This window comes from Chamaea fasciata, unplaced genomic scaffold (assembly GCF_029207755.1).
Source record: "Chamaea fasciata isolate MVZ Bird 193981 ecotype frontalis unplaced genomic scaffold, bChaFas1.0.hap1 SCAF_12, whole genome shotgun sequence".
NCBI lineage: Eukaryota > Metazoa > Chordata > Aves > Passeriformes > Sylviidae > Chamaea > Chamaea fasciata.
In genome coordinates this window covers 16,216,745-16,236,589 of record NW_027094097.1, presented here as the reverse complement: position 1 = coordinate 16,236,589, position 19,845 = coordinate 16,216,745, and the positions used below count along the sequence as shown (strand labels likewise).

Genomic DNA, 19,845 nt, shown 5'->3' with positions numbered 1-19,845 from the left:
AAATTAGATCAAAGAGTCCCCGTAGTCTATTGAAATGCAATTGCTTCCAAATCACATTGTGGTGTTCCAGGCTTGAAAGAATGGGTCACTGCAGCTTTATTGTAGAGAAGCTATTGCTAATGAAAGGAACAATGGAAAGATTAGTGCTACCAACCATAGAGAAGAAACACCACTTTCGGTTTAATTGCAGTGAACAAAGCAAATAGGAAAGAAGGGCAACCAAGTGACAAAAGTAGTTGGTGAAAAAGGATATAGAAGCTATTCACAAGGTTCTCTTGATCAGAGCACAGCGTCCAGACTTAACATATGATTACTGAATTTGGATCCCAGTGAAAAGTGACGTGGGTGTCATTACAGACAGCTGACGACATCTTTAAGAGGGCAGCCTTGTAAACTGAAAGACTTAGAATCCTGTTGGTAATTTGCCTGGGATTCATTAGGTGCACTGAAATCATTAGATGGATCGGGAGAGAAAGGAGCAATTATACTTTGGGATACCTACCCTCCAGGAGATTATCGTAAGTAAAGGTTTACTTCATTTGCCAGTTTAAAACAACAATTTAAGGCAAAATCTATTGAACCTTGAAATTAATTTTAAAGAGATTCTATTTGTTGATAATCTAGGTACTTCCATAACAAGTTTGTTCATACCAAAATATTTATTCTCTTTTGATCAGTTTCTGGATCTTTTCTAAGTGAAGCTTACCAGTCATAACAACCTCTGTGTCGAGACAGTGGTAAAAGATCCATTTCATTCTCAGTTAAGATCACCACATTCTGTTCCTCTGTGACCTGAGGCAGGCTTGAACCTTCCTTCTCCAGACAAGACTTGACAAGCCCAACTTCACTTAGCTCAGAAAGCATGTTAAAAACCAAAACGTGGCCAAACAGGGGAGATCTCCCAAACTGTACCTGCTGTGTGTAGGCAGAGCACTTCCCATAGCAAAAAGACAAAGCACTGCAATGAGTGAAAACGGTATTTTCCTGAGTAATTCTGATAAAAGGTAGCAGTTGTGAACACGAGGCTTTCATGAAAACAACTGAGGACATTTGATATTAACAGTTCAGCATCACAAACACAACGTTAAAAGCAAAAGAAAGCTTCAACCCAATTCCTGGCACCTGCTCCAAACTCACATTTGGAATTAAGATTCCTCTAACTCGATGAAGGACAAAAAAAAAAAAAAAAATAGGAAGAGTAGTGTTCAAAATATAACCCAGACCACTTCAACCAGTTATCAACAGCCCTTCCTAATGAACAGGCTTCTCAAGTCACTGATTCCAGTTTCAAAGGAAACACTGGCTGTCTCAAGTGCTCCTCCTTTGGTCCCGTCACACAGTTTAACAGCCCTCAGAGACAAGTACCTTTGCAAAACAGATTTCCAGAGGGTGACCCAACATATCCTCTGGACCTTTAGTCAACCACAAAGCACACAGATGACTTCATATACTTCCCACTCAATGTCACTGCCTTCCTCTGCAGCCATAGCAGACTGCTTTGCAAGTGCAAGGGATTAAGCCTAAAAAACCTTCTTAACTATTAATTCTGTAGACAATTCTCCTAAATTACATCAGTAAAGCCTTCTCTGCAGGCAACGAGCACTGTCAAATGTATTTTGAAAAAATCACCTGTGAATAATGATTTTTTCATGAACTTGGCTGACAGCCATAAATGGAAAATACACAATGATAATATTTAACACATTCATAAGAGATCAACTCATCAAGATTTGTAAACCCAAATACGGCTTGAATTATCAAAGGAAACAAAGGGAAAATTGTTCATAACTCCTGCCAAGCTAGGAAATTCACCCTTCCTTAAAGTAGTTGACAAACCTAGATACAATACTGTTTTTTTCACAAGCTTCTGGACTGATTTTTTTTTCCTTTATTCATCGCAGTTCACAAAGGCAGGAAGAACTTTTTCTTAAGAGTGAGCAGAAATGTATAAACTACCACAAACTGTAAAAAATTGCTATGGGATAATTACTAGGGCTACCAGCCAGTCTTCTGGGTTTTTTTCCTGAAAGACTATCATCAAAAAATACAAAGGTTTTAATGCAGTTCATTGGCTGAAAAGAAGTCTCTTCTGTTAAATACAATAGCAACCAGTGATACTAGAAAAAATCAGAAAAGGGTGTATGGTGTCCTGAATATTATATGGGCTACATACCTTCAGCTACTATTCCACATATGAAAATACTTTTAATGCTGATTTGTTTTAAAGAGACACTTACCAAGCCTACACATGTAGATATTGCTACCGAAGAGGTGCTATCATTCCTTATAAATCCCTGGTAGAAACACTGCTCAATTTCATGTTCCTGAGAATTTGACACTCCATCTTTCCCGAGTACCTGGACAATAAAACTGTTGCTTAAAATGGTCGAAGGTTTAAGCTCTAAGTGAAGTTCCTGTCCAAATGCTGAAAATTTGTAGTGCAAGGAACTCTTTGAACTCTGAGTTGATCTCTTTCTCCTAGTGCTGTGCAAAACATCATGTGAAATGTACGATCCGCTGGCATCCACTCTGACAGGTGTCACAAACACGTAATCTGTAACGATAAAGAGTTGGCCATCAGCTCTGCCATCCCATAAACAAGGCACTCTGACACGGTATCAGGCATCCCCTATGGCATGGAGCATTCCCTCATTTTGGGGCTGGCCTGCAGGCTCTGCAGGCTCTGTGTGTGCTGTCTCGCCTGCACAAATTCACCCCCGTAAGTCACAGAGGCTCTCAGCCTGTGTTTGTTTCCTTTGTGCCCCACTGAGAGGCACAGACTAACTAGCATAGCTGTGAACATTCCCACAACTGCTCCTCTGAAGACATTTGTCATCACCAGCAGATCTGTAGGTTTCCCCCTCCCCCTGTATTAATTGCTGTCAAATGTGAAGGCCGCTCTGGTTTGAGAGGCTTTTCCCTTCCCCAAAAATGCAGCAAATATTGTATCACTGTAGGGGTAGCCATGACTGAGGCCTCGCAGAACTGTACTACTTGTTCAAATGGATTAAAGGATTAATTTATTAATGCCTTAACTGAGTGAGACCTCATGTCTTTGTAGTGACTTGATTAGACTGGGTTTCAAATTGTAACTGACCTCCAGCAGAAAGAGATTACATCCTACCTAATAACCTTTAGTCAGCCATTGCTAATTGCATGTCAAAGAAGTTTATTGTTTTGGATAAAATATGCAAAAAATTGCAAAACTGTTTTTGAAACCTTCAGATCTACTCAGAACCACCTAAAAAAAGGGGGGGAAAGAGGCCATAATTCAGCTGGCTGTACAAGCAGGTGCCTCACTTGCAGTGCATTACCATTGGTGTTGACCTAGCCATGCAGGGATTACCTGTGTCCTGGAATCAGGGTCTGAGTTTTAGCTGTTTCCTGAACAAGGATCTTTGCACCTATTCCGGGTAGCCTAATTAATTCTGCTGAAAAAACTGCTTCCTAGTCCCATTTAATTTGTGAGCTGTGTTTCTCTGTGGCTACTTAGAGATGTCCATACACTTGACAAACAATTAATTTCTCTTCCTAAATTGAAATAACACCATTAAAAAAGAAGAGAACCCCTCCTTCTCGTGTTGTAACAGATGTTGCAAACAGTCTCAATCAATCTCTTTGCCTGAATAGACTCTATTGGACACACATTAGGCTGGAAACGTTAACCACCGATAGGTTGCTTTTCCTTAGACAGTGGAAACAATACATCAAGAGCTTTCACTTTCCTCGAGTGGTGTTAATCAAGGGCAGAAGTTGAGGACGCTAAGCAGGCTGGTGGCCAAAAAATGCAAGCAGCTGCTGGAGAGAGGGAATCCCCAGTGAGCAGAGCACAGGGTGCACAAGAAGGTTTTCCTTCCTGCACCCTGGTGTGGTTCTCTATTGTACTTTGTTTCTACTCACACACAATACAAAGCATACACTGCACTTCAGAAGTCCCCAAGTCATCAGCATCTACGCGTTAGTCACTCCAGCCTGGGAACAAACGGCGCCCCAGCTCCCACTCACACAAGCCCTTTCTCTCCAGGTTTTTCCCCCCCTTAGCCTGCATTGCACAGCTCCTCCTGCCCTGCCACACAAATATTTTCATTACTTTTGTCTCACTGCTTCCACAACAGGCACATGAGGTTTTGCTGTTGTGGCTACACACACATTCATCTTCCTAATCGCACATGGAAACGTGGATGTATTTACCATCTCATTCATTCGATTTGCTGCTGCATATTGTTCCTTTCAGCTATAGCACACAGGGCTTAACAAGTTAATCCCTGCCCATGAGTTACCATTCCGCAGTAGCCAGCCTGCTTGCACTTTATGCTCCCCAAACACTGCGACTTCTTCCCTCTAAACAGCCACTCCACGAAAAATATAAAAAATAAAAAAGCATCCACGCAAACGTTCACATACACAGACACAGAAAGAGCTATACAAACCATGAGTCAAGTCACTGATGCTGTCACCGGTTAAAGCTGCTGCACGGGACATGCAACAAAGGCAACACAGCTGAAGGGTCTGCAAGAGAAAAAAAAAAAATAGAGAGAGAAAAGGAGTATTGGGCGAGATTTCCTCGACAAGGCAAGGCAGAAAGACAAGGCACTAGAAACCGCAGTAACCCGGTATGAAAGTACACCAGGCGACTGCAAAAGAAAGTGCTCTCGACCTGCCTTTACAGTGCTTCCGAGCCACGGGAGGGTCTGGAATTGCATGGAGCCGCCGCCGAGGATCGCAGCAGGTAAAGTCCAGACGGCCAGCAGGAGACAGTCCATGTTCCGCCGCGCACCTGGCGGGTGCTACCTGCTCCCCGAAGCGTGCGGCGGCCGCGCCCGCCCGCCCCGCATGGTACCCGGGCGCTGCCCCGCAGCCGCTGCGGCGGCCGGCGGAGCGCGGGGAGCGGCGCCCAGGTGAGCGCGGCCCCGGCCGCCCGAGCGCGCTTTAAGCCCCGCCGCCGCCGCCGCCGCCGCCGCCGCCGCGGGGCAGCGCAGCCTCCGGCGCCGCGTCTGGCGCGGCCGCACCCGGGGGGCGAGCGGGGCGGGCGGACCGGCGGGGCGGAGCGGGGCCGGGCCGGGCGGGACCGCGGGCGGGAGGCACCTGGGGCCGGGCACGGCGGGGGGAGCCCGGCAGGGCAGGGCGGGCGCACCTGGGGGGTGTGCGGGCAGCGGTGCGGGGAAGAACGGGGAGCCGGTCCGCAGGGGTTGGGGACAGGGATGACGGTGGGTCAGCTGGTCCAACCGCGGTCATCCCAGAGCACGGGGTTGTCTGAAGACAGTTCTTGAATGTCCCCAGTGAGGGAGACCCCGCACCCTCTCTGGACAATCTCTTCCAGTGCTCAGCCACTGCACAGAGAAGAAGTCCTTCTTCATGTCCAGGTGGAACTTCCTGGGCATCAGTTTCTGCTCATGGTCTCTGGCTCCGTTGCTGGACACCTCCAAGTTGCACCTGGCTCCATCCTCTTGGCACTCCTCCTTCAGACGCTTCAGATACTCGGCACTACACCTTCTTACATTGATGAGATCCACTCTTCACCAAGGGCAGAGTTCTGTGAGGATGCTGGGAGGAGCACAGTCCAGGACAAGCTGAGCAGCTTCCACCACTCACTTGGAGACAATGTGCTGCTATTTTCTATTATTTTTAAAAGTCGCATCATTGGAAAACAAAGAAACAAATCACACAAAGGTTAAGGTGCCTGGGAAGCAAACACAGCTGTGACAGGTACTGACCACTGATGTCCATCGAGGGGCTGATTTTCACACGGTGGCTCACAAAGTTGAGCCAAACACAGCACCAGGTTCTGGTCCCGACCAATGGAGTTGTGCTATTACACACTCCTTCCTACAGAAAACTTCAGGAAAGGATCAAAGATCCAAATAACCTAAAAGCAAACAAGTATTGAAGTGGATGGGGCTGGTCCAGGATGGAAATCAACAAAGAACTTGTTTCTGATGATTTTGGCTGCACTTGGGAGAAGTGTCCCTCACCTCATGATCTCCCTTTTGTGCCAGAGAGTTTTCCAGTATGTGTCTCGATCCAATCTCACTCAAAATCCCCCTTGTCCCACAGTCACACAGTGAAAATAAACTAACTGCGTCAGCTTAAGGTGCCTCTTTGCTCCAGTTGGCACGGGAGCTGGAGAGCATGATGGAAGCTGAGGTGAGATGGAGGTCATCTGCTCCACCTGCCCCCTTCACCAGGGGTATCATGGTGACCAGTCTGGGGCAGTGGATTAGACAGATCTGAGATATTTTTGCTTCCAAAGCATTTCCTGTCTTTAAATATTAATTAAGTTCCCAGGAGCGGAATTTCTCCTCCACCTCTCTCCGTTTTCCAGCAGCTTTTACATTATCACCTTGCTGAATATATTATGATAAAGTTTCAAGATCTTTTTGTAACAGTGCACCTGCCACCTCCCACCGAGTATATTCAAATGAAAGAGATGGCCACAAGTTTACAATGGTCCCAGTGGAGTAGAACACATTAAATATGCTGTGCATGGCAGATAATAGGAGAAAAAAATAAAATTACTGAACTGTAACTTTACTATCAGCCCTCAACACCCTGAACAGACAGACCAGACTGTTTTCAGTAGACTACCTGACCATGAAAACTGACATTTAATTTGCTGTGAGTGGGTAGAAATAAATACAGTTCTCTAGCAGTTACAAGAATTGTTTAAGAAATAAAAACACAACTTTCACCATGAACTTTGCATCACTGAAAAGAGGTTTGTTCTGGATTTCTGTAGAGTTAAGATTTCACCCTGGGGATTTATAGTTTCTGGGTACGATCAAAGAAGAAGAAAAAAATGTGACACTGCTTTGCACGACTGTAAATGACATGCATCTAAATTTGAGTTGGCATTAGGTAGGGGACACCAGCCTTTCCTGGCCTGTAGGCAGCAACACTGATCAGTTAACATGCTCAGACACCATCATCCTTTGCTCCCTGAGTCAATCAAGATCCCAGCCGTGATGGTCATAAACATCAGAGAATCCTGCAAGGCAGCTCATTCCATGTGCAAACACACCATGCAAAACATCAGAGAAAACTAAAGCTCCACAGCCAGCAGTGGAGTAAACAGTGCAGTCAGAGGGGGGCTTCCCCCCCCCCCTCCCTAGCAAGTTCCACCTCAGATGACCACAAGCACAGATTTCCTCAGAGACAGCCATTACCACACTGCAGCCTCACTGGGCTCTGTCCTCCCTAAGCTCTCAGCCTGGATGCTCCCACCAACTTTTTTTATGCTGATCAGTTATGTCAGGTTCTTAACAGGTTGTTATTTTCCCCTACTAGTTTGTATCCACCTGCTCTAATTGTGTTCTACCCATGTGAGAAACTCCTTTATTACCTGGGAACACAAGGAACCGTGCAGACCCAGTAAAGGTTGTCACTCTGGAGCAGCATTGCCACGCAGGTAGCAATAACCTTACTGGGGAGTGATCTCCAGCATAAAGAGATCAGCTGCAGACCTCCACTCAGGAGGTCAGGGTTTCTCTCAGAGCTGCAGGGCAGAGTAGGAGGTTGCTGCTCCACACCAGCAGTCAGTTACTGCTTTGGTTTCCCCACACTGAGGTTGCAAGAGCAGAGCCCAAGTTTCAGAAGGATGTCTCAGCCCCCTCTCTAGACAGACCACACCTGCATGCAAAGTGTCCACTGTCCTGATGTCTACATGAAAAGGTGTTGGATGTTCTTGTTTTGACTTGTGAGCATATCATAGAAAATTGATTACTATTTTCCAGGAGTCTATTCTTTCTGTTTCCAAATCCTTCTTTTCCAACGAACTTTCCCAGGTGTTTTTTTCCCCAAGAACTGGGCTGTCATGGCCATCATGACAGAGTCAAGCTGCACACAGAACTCACACAGTTGTGGCTGCCCCATCTCTGGAACTACCCAAGGCCAGGTTGGATGAGCCTTGAATCAACCTTGTCTAAAGCAAGGTGTCCCTGCCCATGGCAGGGGTGGTGGAAGGAGAGGTCTCTTCCAGTCCAAACCATTCTATGGCTCTGTGATTCTGTGTTTACTGGTTACGTGACTGACAGGAATGCAGGACAAACAAGCCCTGGACTAAAATGCTCCCATATTTGTTTTGCCATCTTTGTTAGAGCAAACTCTTAATCATGTGGGACATTTGTGGCCACTGAGATGAGTGAATGATTCACAAAAGACAGAGAGCTGTCAGTCTAGATTATCTTCCAGGTTTATTTGCATTTAAAATGAATTTGTATGATTTATACCACAGTTAAACCACAAATGGTTGGATGACTGGAAGCAGACAACTTCCAATGGGAAATGGTGCCGGGAGGGTTTATTTTAATCGATATTCAGTGAATATGCATAGTAGAATCAGAGCAGAATTTTCCTTTGCTAACTCAGCATTCAGTTTCTGCAACTGTCCATTCCTGCTTGACCATTTCTGGGACCATTTCTTGCCAAATTAAATACTTGTTGGGTTACTCAGAATACATATAAGCACTCCATAGGATTCTTCCAGCTCAGTCTTTACGCTCTCTATGTTTATCCTCATGAAGAAGTTTCCCTCTTGTGACACACAGAAGCCCTTTGCCTTCATTTCTTGTGAGGGATGATTAACCACATGCTGGGTGAAACTCTTTGCAGAGAAGTCTTCTTAGAAACCCCTTTACAAATGACCCTCTTTAGAAAGAGCTGGTAGTTTTTAAAACCCACCAGGTTCATCTTTGTCACAAGCTGAAGAGGCCCCAAAGTGAAATTACGCTCCGAATTTGGTTGTGCTCCATACACAACACACGGCTAAGGAGGCTTTTCTTTCTCATTACATTTTTCATTCAATAACCTCAAAGTATTTTGTGAGTTTGTATAATTTGTCTAAAGAGTTCAGCAACTGTTACTCAGTTGTAGCAGGACGAGACTGCTGGTTCAGCAAAATATGAACAACTTAAAAAAGACCTTGTGGAAGGGTTCCTATAGATTCAGTGGAGTTGCAGGGATGTGCTCAGCTGGTACCAAATCCCGTTGGCACATCTATCTGTACATTATCTACACCCATGCAATACTGTACAATTTGAGGCCAAATCCTTTCAGCTGGCATGACTAACCACAGCTCCTTTCTCTGGTTGGGTTAGAGAACCTGAGAAGATAATCTTTGTATCCTCCTCACCAGAAAGGTATTTTGTGCAGGGAGGAGGCTGTGAACAGGGAGAGCTGGTGCCCCTCAGGTTTGGGACCAGGGCACACCCTGACACACCGACGGTCTAAGGATACTGCTCCGCTTCCCCACAGCTGCAGCACCTCCTGCACTTGCTCTGACTTCCACAGAGCAGGGCTATAAAGTGCCAGACAGCCCTGCAATGGCAGCTGACAGCAGATTCACTCCTGCACCGGCCTCTTCCCCCCTCCACCCCCATTTTAAAAGGCTACTCTCATAAATAGAAACTCCGAGGGCTCCTTTGTCTACTTCCACAAAATCTGAAGCTGACTACAGTGTTCTGAGGAATGGAAAATGCTAGTCTAGCATGTTCCCAAAAGCATGTTTCTGCATTTCTAGCCAGTGTTCAGTTTGCCATATGAGCTATTGGAACAGAGCTGTTTCTGCGTGAGGGTTAATTGCATTTTTCAGTGACACGTGGCACGGGCTATACCATGTCACTGGTTATTCTGTTTATGGGTAACTATATTTCAGCTGACATGAAAACTCATAAGTAACAAAAACACATACTGGTTGATGTAGTGTAGTTCCTCCATTAATTCCTGATCCGTAAGGACCTGAAAGTTCACAGAATAAAATTCCATCGTCTCACCAGTTTCTCTATTAAATTCTGCTTTCTGCAGAAGCCCTAAAACATGGTGTTAGGATGGAAGTCATATCCTCAGCTTGTCTCTAAACCCACACTTTTCAGTTTGCAACCTATAAATTCTGGTAAACTCCTTGCAATAAAGAGTAATCATTGTGGAATAGGTTTCCACCACCATTTACAGTAATATTGTCTGTCAATAAGCCCCTAAATTCATTTCACATAACTTTTTAATCACAGCCCCTGGAAAAGGAGCTCCATCCAGCATTCCTGCTGCACCCTAACTCCGTGAAATCAAAGAAACAATGTTTACATTTTTTCCTCACCCAATTTGCACGTAGCACCGGCCTGTTACAGTCCCAAATAAATGCTTTTGATTACAAATATTAAACACAATTTTCTGCTTACATGCATTTCTCTGTATTGCACAGCATGTCCATCCTAATTTGATTAGTTCTACACATTTATTTGTGCTAGCTGGACATCCCATTTTCTGGCATGGAGTATGAAGTTCCAGCTATCCTGCTGACTTGTTACCATTGTCCTTGCTCCGTCCTGCGACACGAGAGATTTGGGCTCGGGAGCGGAACTAAACCCACCTTCCAAGCAATGTTCTGCATTTCCCCGGCCGTCTCCGCTGTAGGCTGGTGCTTAGATTTTAGAACAGATTAACTGACTTGCATTTCTAGTGTCACCAGCAATTTTTGCCAGGGGGAGGGGAGGCCAAGGAAGCAAGACAGACAACCTGAAAAACTCTGCAAACAGCGTTCGCTTGGCTGGGGTCCAAACGTCACAAGTTGCTGCCACGGTGTCCCGACCACTCTGTGGCTGGAAAGTGAACAGGGGGAAGCTGCAGCTCAGTACTCGGGGGCTCTGTCACACACCCAGACCGAAATTAAATGAAAATGTCCATCACTAATAGAGGAAAAATAGAAGCTGTCATTGTGGGTGGCCCGACGAAGGCTTTGCAAGCACTACATTTTAGAAGAGTTTTCCTGGAAATGTGCCAAGGGTAATTAAAGCACAGGTACCTCCAAACTCACAGAACTCTAATAAAAACAATTATGCAGTTTATAATGTTGTGCACGTGCCAAAATTTGTATTTACACAATGGATCAAAAATGGCACGGGAGAAACTGTGCAGTCCAGCAGGTTCAAAGATCCACTTTGAAAATGCTTTTTTTAAATAGTGCTTTGCACTCTACCCGGAAGGCTGGGCAGCCTACAGAGTCACAAAGACACAGTTAAAACCCCTGCAAATTACTTCTAAGACATTAGGATTGGTTTCAGACGTACTCTGGCATCACGTGCAGGAAGGAAAGCTCAGTCCCTGTTGCAGTCAGCCAGCATCTGCACCCCAGAAAAGGATAAACCAGGCCAAGAAACAAAATCCATATGGAAGTTTCAACCTCTGTCTTCCATGTTAGGAATGTATGGGATTATTCCATCCCCAAAAGAAATGGCATTAGGAAGAAATGGTTCCTCATTCATTTCTTATTGGTTCTTCTTTTCGTGTCTGTAAACAACACATATTTGTTTCATCCAAGACTGAAAGTTGTGCTTTTCTCCCCTATTCCTGGTAGTGTTGCTTCATCACACCCAAGCCTGAAATATTATCTTGCTTTTTCATTTTATTACTGGACTGGAAAGGTGACTTCTGCTGACATGACTAGTTCCTACAAGTGCTGGCATCAGTTTGAAGATAAGATCCCTGATAACAATTCTCCTGCTTGTAGCCAGTTAGTTTCAGGGTGGGAGTCTGAGTTCTGGGATGAAAATGTTGGGACTTAATTTTCCACAGTACCAAGAATTCACAGCTCCAGTTGGGATCAAGAGGAACTGAACCTCCAGAGCATTTGTGAACAAGGATCCCTGTATGCTTTTGACCAACATACCCCATGAAGAATGTTGCTGGGAAGATTTAGTCTCCAATCCTTTGTAAACGTGTTTCTTCTTTTATTTTCTACTCATTCCATGGGCCACTCAAAGAAAATTGGCTTCTCTTTTCTCTGAATTTCATTATTTGCAGATTTTTAAATACAAGATAATGCTTCTTTGGCTGGCTCCTGGGATTCCTCTATTAAAAACTTCCCTCCCTTCTCACATCAATGAGCCTTTGTTACTTCAGCCTTCTTGCTGGGAACACAGATTGCAAAGGAGCTCAGGAGCCTTTTCAGTCCCTTCTGTGGAACAGTTGCAGCGTACTCACAAATCCTTTGTTTTACCATTCTCAATTAAGTATCAGCCCATTTCCTATGAAAATTAGGTGGTTTTACTTCTGGTGCAGTGTGTGTTCATCTTCTCTTGGTAGAAGGGAAGACGTGTCTTCCCAGACCCACCACCTTCATGTCTTTCTTACCCGAACTGGACCTCTCTGGGGGAGTTTTAACTACAGCTTGGCAAACAAACAGGAAAAGGTCTCCCACAGAATTATGGAGCTGTTCCATATTTGCTTCTATAAGAAAGGGCTTGCAGCACCATACAATACTGTACAAAGACGGTGTTGTCTGAAAGATCTGCACAGATACTCTGTTTGCTGTGCACTGAAGGACTCTAAACTCTTGTTCCATAACAAGGGCAGGATTTGTGTCAGACACTGGAACGTGCTGTCTTTTGAGGACCAGAGCTCATTACTTGAGGACTACACTGCACCACAATGGCAGTGAGCAATCACAGCCTTGCATAAGGGCATTAACTCCCTTCAGATTGCTTTATACTCTTTCACCAGGAAAACAAGGCCTTCCTGACCTACCTTTTATTTTTCTGCAAAGAGATTTATTTTTTACCACTAATTTTTGTGCCAAAAGATGATCAGAACAGATGGAGAATATGGTAGCAGTAGCTGTAGAGGACTCCTTGAGCTAGGTGCTGAACACATGCATAACAGAAAACTGGTCCCTGTCCCAAGAGCTCAGCTTACAGTTTTAAATTTACCACAGCCTTCTTTGCATTCCTAATTTTCAAACAAAACTATTCCCCAACTGTGGTGCTGATTTCCAAAGTGATTTCAGCATGCTGAGGATTCAAACAGCTGTTTTACAAACTCAGTCTTGCACCAGTTGCTGTGACAACATTTAATAATATCTTGCTCTGTGTGTGTACCGAGTGGAAAGCATTTGATTTTTGCCTGTTTTCAATAGAGCAGGATGTTGGGAAGAAAAAGGAATTAGATCATTTTATGTTGTGTGCCTGTAACATTGAAATCAACAGCTCTTCTTAAACTGAATTTAGTAAGGCAGGAGTTGGGCCTTTATGGTGGCACATTAGGAAAGGTGCTGCAGTGAAGCATGGATGAAAGGTAGCTGGGAGGGTGATTTCTAGTCCTATTATAATAAAAGAAATATGGAATAGAATATTAAGGAAAATTGGTGTCCTGAATGTTGAGGCTTTCCTTGGCAAACCCTTATGTACAAGTCTAATTCCAGGTATGTTTATGTTCGCTGGGAGATGCCTTATGATCAAAATCCTTCCCTTCCTCCCCTTTAAGGAATACCAGATACTGTGACAGTGCTGTTGTTTTGCTCCACGGATGAACTCTTTAAGACTAACATTAATAAAAGTGATTTCATGGCCATTTCAATCATTTTACTTTTAATGAGAGCAGGAGTTTTTTAGCTTGAATTTAAATGAGATTTAAACCTCCTTGGCAGGGCAGACACATCAACATTGTGCTAGAGCCTCATAACAGAAACTCAGACTGATTAGTCTGTTTGAGGGTAGCTTGACTACTTTTCCCCCATGCTTCCAGGATAATTGTACTGAATCTAGCAGGAAGAACCTCGCTGGCTCCAGCTCTGCCCTTCCAGCCAGCCACCCTCATGGAATGAAACTGGAATCCCATGGCAGGACATGCACAGGATATTCCAGAGAAATATGGAAGGCAGCACATCAAGGACCCAGCCATGGTCAGGCAAAAACCATTTACAGTCAGAATTCTACAACTGACATTCAGGACTTGAGTTATCTTAGCCTATTTTCATGATCCAGTATAAAATAGAATTAAGAGTAAACAGAAGAATGTGACAGGTAAAATATTCCTTAGATTGACAAATCAGTTTTAATTTTTATGGCCTATAACAGTCTAAGCTTCAAGATTAATTATTTTTTCAGTGTCTATCTTTTGTTTCCCCTTGATTATATATGTACACTTGTGCCTTGTTCATCTGTAATCCCACACTCAGGGTGTCAAGAGCAGCAAGGCATAAATGAAGCTCTCATGAGTCAAATTTTCTCACTGCAAACTGAGGAAAATGGGCAGTTAATTATTAAGTCTCTGTTTTCCAGATACATTTTTTTCTGCAGCCTGTCTCATGACAGTATAGAGACAAGGAGAGCTGAAAGCAGATGGGTCTGGATGAGTGCCAGCCATCTGGGAATCCTTCACAAGTACCTGAAATAGAAGCAAGGTAGGGCATATTGAGGTGAGCTTCCAGATTCTACCTGAAAGCTCCATAGGTGGCCTAAGGCCACTTGAATCTAATCCAAAACAGGCACCTGGCTCTGGCCTGGATGCCTGCCAGTTTCATAGCATATTCTATCCTTGAATTATGGTGTCTGGACTTATTTCGTGGCTTATTGTTGTATGTCTTTTAAAACTAATTCCTCACTGAAAGATGTTTGAAATTCAAAGCTTTCTTCAATTTCCCACTTTATTCTGGAGCTGCAGACACTTGCCTTATTGGGTCTAGGACAAACCTGCTCTGAGGATTCCCTAAACAGAACTTAATGCTTTGGTAGCTGCTGGTTGTTGTTTTTGGGAGGAGGAAGGGAAGGGGGAATGGAGGCTTGTGTTATGGCTTTGCCTTGTTGATAACCATGATGAGGTATAACTTTTGTAATGCCAGAGTTGTCACTGAGTGCCTTTGTAACTTTCAAAGCACTTATTAAAAAGTGTAAAGGGATTCATCTCTTTGCAGTGATTAAAGCTTTGTTGTTGGTTAACTACAAATGTGGTTTGTAGATGCTAGCCCCTGAATTAGCACAGTGCTCTTATTAAAGCTCAGTCTTCCATATTTCAGTGAGATTCTTCTGACCTCTTCTTATGGGCTGCCAGAAGGAACTCTGCTATGGAGCTTTATAACTATTGGAATTCTCTGGAATTCTAAGTCAGGCTTACTCATACTGCAAAACTCCAAAAGGAGAAAAAAAAATCTCCTAAAACCCAAATGTGAGTCTTATGGTCGATATTTCCTTCACAGAGGAGTAAAATACTTAAAATACTTATAAGGGAAAATTTAGCAGTGGTTGATACAACTTCTCCCTGAGAGTCAAATGTTTAGCTTTCGATGTTGAAATATTTTAAGTGGACAGCACTACAGGATTTCTCAGTGCTACAAGGGCAGCTTAGATGATAATGTATTCATCTTTCTTCTTTCTATCAGATCTGTCAGAATGGTTTGTATCTTCATGATTTTGTATAACCAGCAAACCTAATCCTTACCAGATGCTTGGACTTTATGCTGCAGTGTTGCATATCCCCAATTATGCCGTTATCTGCCCACCTCAGTACTTGGTTATCATTATCACACTAAGCAGTCCACTTAGTTAAACTTTGAAAGAAACAGAAAGGCAGACTTTTGCAAACTTTTTTCCTAAGTTAGGCAATCTCACTGTAACAAAAAAACATGTTGCTGTTTAAACAGCCCAGAAAGGAATTACCTGACCAGAATAAATAACAACTGCCTGAGGGTATGTTCCCTCTCAAATGCTGATTTGAAATTGCTGATCAAGTGTTAGATTAAGTGAATTACTTACAACTCTCAATTAATAAATACCAAAGCAACTCGGCTAAGAAAACAGAGAACATGAAACAAAGAGAACAACGCCCACGTCTGCAAAAATCACTTGGAGTGGTTTGTTAGAGACCAGGGCATTACACAGAGAAGAGATTTCTGAGAGCTAAACCAAGGGTCATCTGTTATTTCCCACCTAAAACTCTAATAAGCAACTCGGAAGGATTTAAAGACTGTTGGGCCTATAGGAAAAAGGCAAATAACTGCAAAGTCAGGAGAACACTTAACCTGAGATTTATGTGTTGTATCAACAATAATGGAAAGCCCGAGAGAGACCAAGGGTTCAAGACATGAACCTATTATGTGTGTGTGTGGAGTGTGGAATGTGGGAAGCTTAGGGCTACCATATTTCTGTCCAGGTTTTCCCAGACAAAATGAAATGCAGTGAGACTAATGTGTCTGGGATGCATCCTTGATTTATACCCACACAGTGAGCTCAGAGTGAATTGGATTTACTGTGCTCACACAGATCACCTACTTGGTGCACACACATTAGATCCCATTGCATCCCAAATGCACGAGATCCATTGTCCATATGCCACAGGACAGATCTGACCCTGTGCAATGGAGGTGTCTGCAAATGGCCTTGATCTGCTCATCAGGTGACTAAACCTTGGCTTTTCCTAGACAAAGTACCTAAATAGAAAAATACAGTGTTCCTGGAAAAAGTCAGAGGCAGCCCTAGATAAACTGCATAAGTCGAAGTTTCATTTAATGTGCTTAATGGTAAGTGCTGCTATTCAAGAGGGGGAGAACCTCCTTGAAACATTAAAAGTCTAATAGGCCATTTTCTTTCCAGGCCAATATATGGGTATTGGTAATATACACTAAAAATTCTGATCTTAACCATAGATTTTAAGGACTTTCAGTGCTTTTGGAAATGCACTTCAATGTATTTGTATTTGGAAGAGGCTCTGCAGTCCTCAGGTGGGCACAGTCCTTCATATTGGGAAATTTTTGGAACTCCACAATGTGCACTTGCTGTGCATCCCCACACTCCCTGTCTTGGACTATAAAACTGGAAAGTTGAATGAAGAAGTAATTATGTCCTCAGCCATGTACCATTGATAATTCAGTAGAGTAAAGACAAGAACAGAATGAGGAGCAGCTCCAGTGTGGCTGAGCACAACCCAACCAGACACACTCTGTCACCTCTTTCTTGGACCAGGACCCAAGTTCTGCATGTACTGAGTGATTGGCAGCCACAGAAACACTCTAAGACATAATCTGATTTCACTTTCCAATGTACACTGATGGTCACAAAGCTACAGTATCTCATCTGACTCCTATTTCTTTGGATTTTAAAAAAAAAAAAAATCCCAAAAAACCCCAAAAAACACCTCTTTTCCCTAAAAATCTGCCTCATTGCAGCATACAGTGCCAGAGGGACACGTCCTGTTCAACTTGAAGCTTATCTAAGGAACCTAACTCAAAGCATACCCACAAGTACTCTTTTAAACAGGATGAAAATAATGCTAAGCATTTATTCCCAAATCCATAGGGTAAGAAGCAGGCAATGACAAACCCAGGAGCACTTTTCCATCCAGCCCCTGTGCATGCTTCAGCCTGAAAAGCAGTCCGAGTGGGAATGGTGGGACCCAGCGCATCCCAAGGTTATGCTAGACCTACTGTGTGCATAAAGGAATTTCTCTGTTCTGCACCACCACAACATTTTACATCCTGACTCCACTGCAGCCAAGGAGCAAGTCAAGACAAAATTACCTTTGCCAGTAAACCTGAAATTCCACTCAGCAGATGTCAGCAGCGAGACTCACACACCCGTCCTCAGGTTACACACTGCTGTTGTTCCTTTCAGGGCATTTACTGAAATCAATTTATACAAAAAAAAAAAAAGTGAAGACAAAGTCATTATCTTATGTCATATGTCATTGTCAGACGAATCAAGAAGGAAATACATTTTGGTATTAAAAAGATCTGTGAATATTTCCTTTGCAGGGGTGATTATGTGAGGGGCTTTTTGCCTTTTTAAAAATCTCTGGCTTTCGTCTTTTGACTCTCAAACTGAAAGATGCTATTTAAAAACTACGATTTCAGCTTGCTCCTTTTCTGTTGGAGAGAGCAGAGTGCTCTCACAGAAACCTTTGGACACCTGATTTTCACAGAATTATTTCAGTGGTTCTTAGGGAGTCACTGTAAGTACAGTGATACTCTTGGGGACACCTTCCAGAAAGGCTCACAAGTTGAGGTGAAGGCAATCACTCTTAGCCACAAAGAGTTAATATCCAAATAGCTACAACATCTGCTATAGCTGCCTAAATTCACTTTTCTAATTTCATGGGAAAACTTTGCTGAAAAAATAATGAGGTTCATTGGGACTAGATGACCTTTAAGGTCCCTTCCAACCCTTAGCATTCCATGATTTTGTTGTGGAAGATTACTAGATGGAGGACTACTCTGGGATGCCCCCTAAATTGAAGACTACTCTGGAATGCCTCCTGTCAAAGCCTAAAGTCCTCATCCCAGTAGCCATCCATAATTCTGGAGAGGAAGATGGTCCTTCAAAGGAGGTCTAACTTGGACAGAAAGAGCCAAAAACTATGTTTGTCTATCCCAGTAAATGCACACACAGAGGTTTAAATCTAGCAGTGGCCTCAAAGTCAGCTACACAAGGTCTGTGGAAAACTTTAAATAGCATCAAATCCACATGCTGAACCCTCTGAGATTGGTGACATTCATTGTACTAAAGGGGTTGAATTTTAACTTGTGTCTTTGACGTCAAAGAATTCTGGTAGTTCGTCTTGTTCAAAAATTTCTCATTTCAAATTTTCATCTGTAATTGTCTGTTGTAAGTCTTCAGAATAACCTTATAATTTTAATTCAAGACACTTTCAAACTGTCTGGACAAATTAGATATGTACTTAGAATACTGGCACTTCTCCAAGACAAACAGTGTCTGTTGTTATCAGCAGTGCTAATGTTACCAGAATAACTAGGAAGCTTTACAAATCAGCATGACAAATTAAAAAGAGGAAAAACAAAAATCTCCAAAGGCAAGGAGTTTTTAGCACTCATTTAAATTTAATCTTCACAGCTAGATTTGCTTCCACAAACATAGGTTTGTTGTAATTAGCTACCAAGACTGGAGCTTAATGAGTTTAATAAAAATTTCAGGCTGTTAAGAGATGGAAGTGGCACTGTGGTGACTGGAGATTTTCTGCAGTACAATGAAATATAAATGAAGACTAGAAAATAACAATTAAAAGAGAATTGGAATGACTGAATTGGAATGACACAATCCCTAAGGGCACCACTCGACTTTCTGTGGAGTGGAAAAAGTTATTAGGAACTGGGCATGGACCATAAGCTTTCAAACAATTGTCCAGCACAAAGAACAGCTCAGTCTGCTGGATTTATCCACTTAGGAAATCCAAACAATTATGTGCAGATGAATATTTTCTCCAAAGAGAAACCGAGGAGTGCAGTGGAGGTATTGCCATTTGATTCTGAACGATTTTCACTGCAACTCCTGTGAATATCACAGAGTTTGATAATGCCCTGTGAGGAAAGAAGGAACAGGAACCACACACAGAATTACAGAGATTTTAGAATTAAGAATTAAGCTCATGAAGCTTCAGGCACCTTTCTTCATTTAGACCTCTAGGTGACAAAATATCTTCCTTCTTCTTGTTCCTTCATTTTAGAATATTTGGGTCTGAGATGTTATAGGAAACAATTTTCACACTTTGAATTTTGTAGTCTTGAGCATAAATGCAAGGACATTTCACTCCTGTATGGTGCTGGGGCTACTTACACACAGATTTAGACCAGGTCCCACTCCCCACATGTCCATGTCACCAGAGTGCAGAGACCAAGGCACCATCCCATTCCTGACTCTGGCTTTTCACATCAAACCAGATGCATCAGAACTGTCTTATGAATCACAAGAGGAATGTACAGGCCATTAAATCATCGTGTGCTTCTGTTTGCAAGATTTATGCAGCAAAAATCAATATTCCTCTGGTTACTTGCTTTAGTTTTCTGTAGACTTTAGTCTTTTTTTGCAACTACGAGATCAAAACTTCTTTTTTTAGATTAAAGGTTAAAGGTCCTTAAATGACCCCATGATTTCAAGGATGTTGGAACATTTACCTCCTCCTTAATACCATCACTGCAGTTGATAGCAAGCATCAAACATTGGACTGAAAAATCAGAATTTTGGAACTTCCTTCTACTGACTGACTATGCTTAGAGCAGGGTCAGATGAAATCACCCTTCAGAGAAGATAAATTAAGTGCTGCTTGTTGTGAAGATTCTAGCTCACACACTGTCTT

The 19,845-nt window shown here is 43.0% G+C and overlaps 1 protein-coding gene across 1 annotated transcript in view; it reads right to left on the bottom strand.

Moving 5' to 3' along the window:
* ADAMTS18 (ADAM metallopeptidase with thrombospondin type 1 motif 18) overlaps positions 1-4,884 on the bottom strand; it is a 77,709-nt gene extending 72,825 nt beyond the window's left edge. The window contains exons 1-3 of the mRNA XM_066194848.1: positions 4,662-4,884; positions 4,431-4,509; positions 2,238-2,554 (exon numbers count right to left, since the gene is read on the bottom strand). Coding sequence (XP_066050945.1) covers positions 2,238-2,554; positions 4,431-4,509; positions 4,662-4,763 — 498 coding nt within the window. The 5' untranslated portion in view covers positions 4,764-4,884. The remainder of the gene's footprint in view (positions 1-2,237; positions 2,555-4,430; positions 4,510-4,661) is intronic.
* Positions 4,885-19,845: the final 14,961 nt, after the last annotated feature.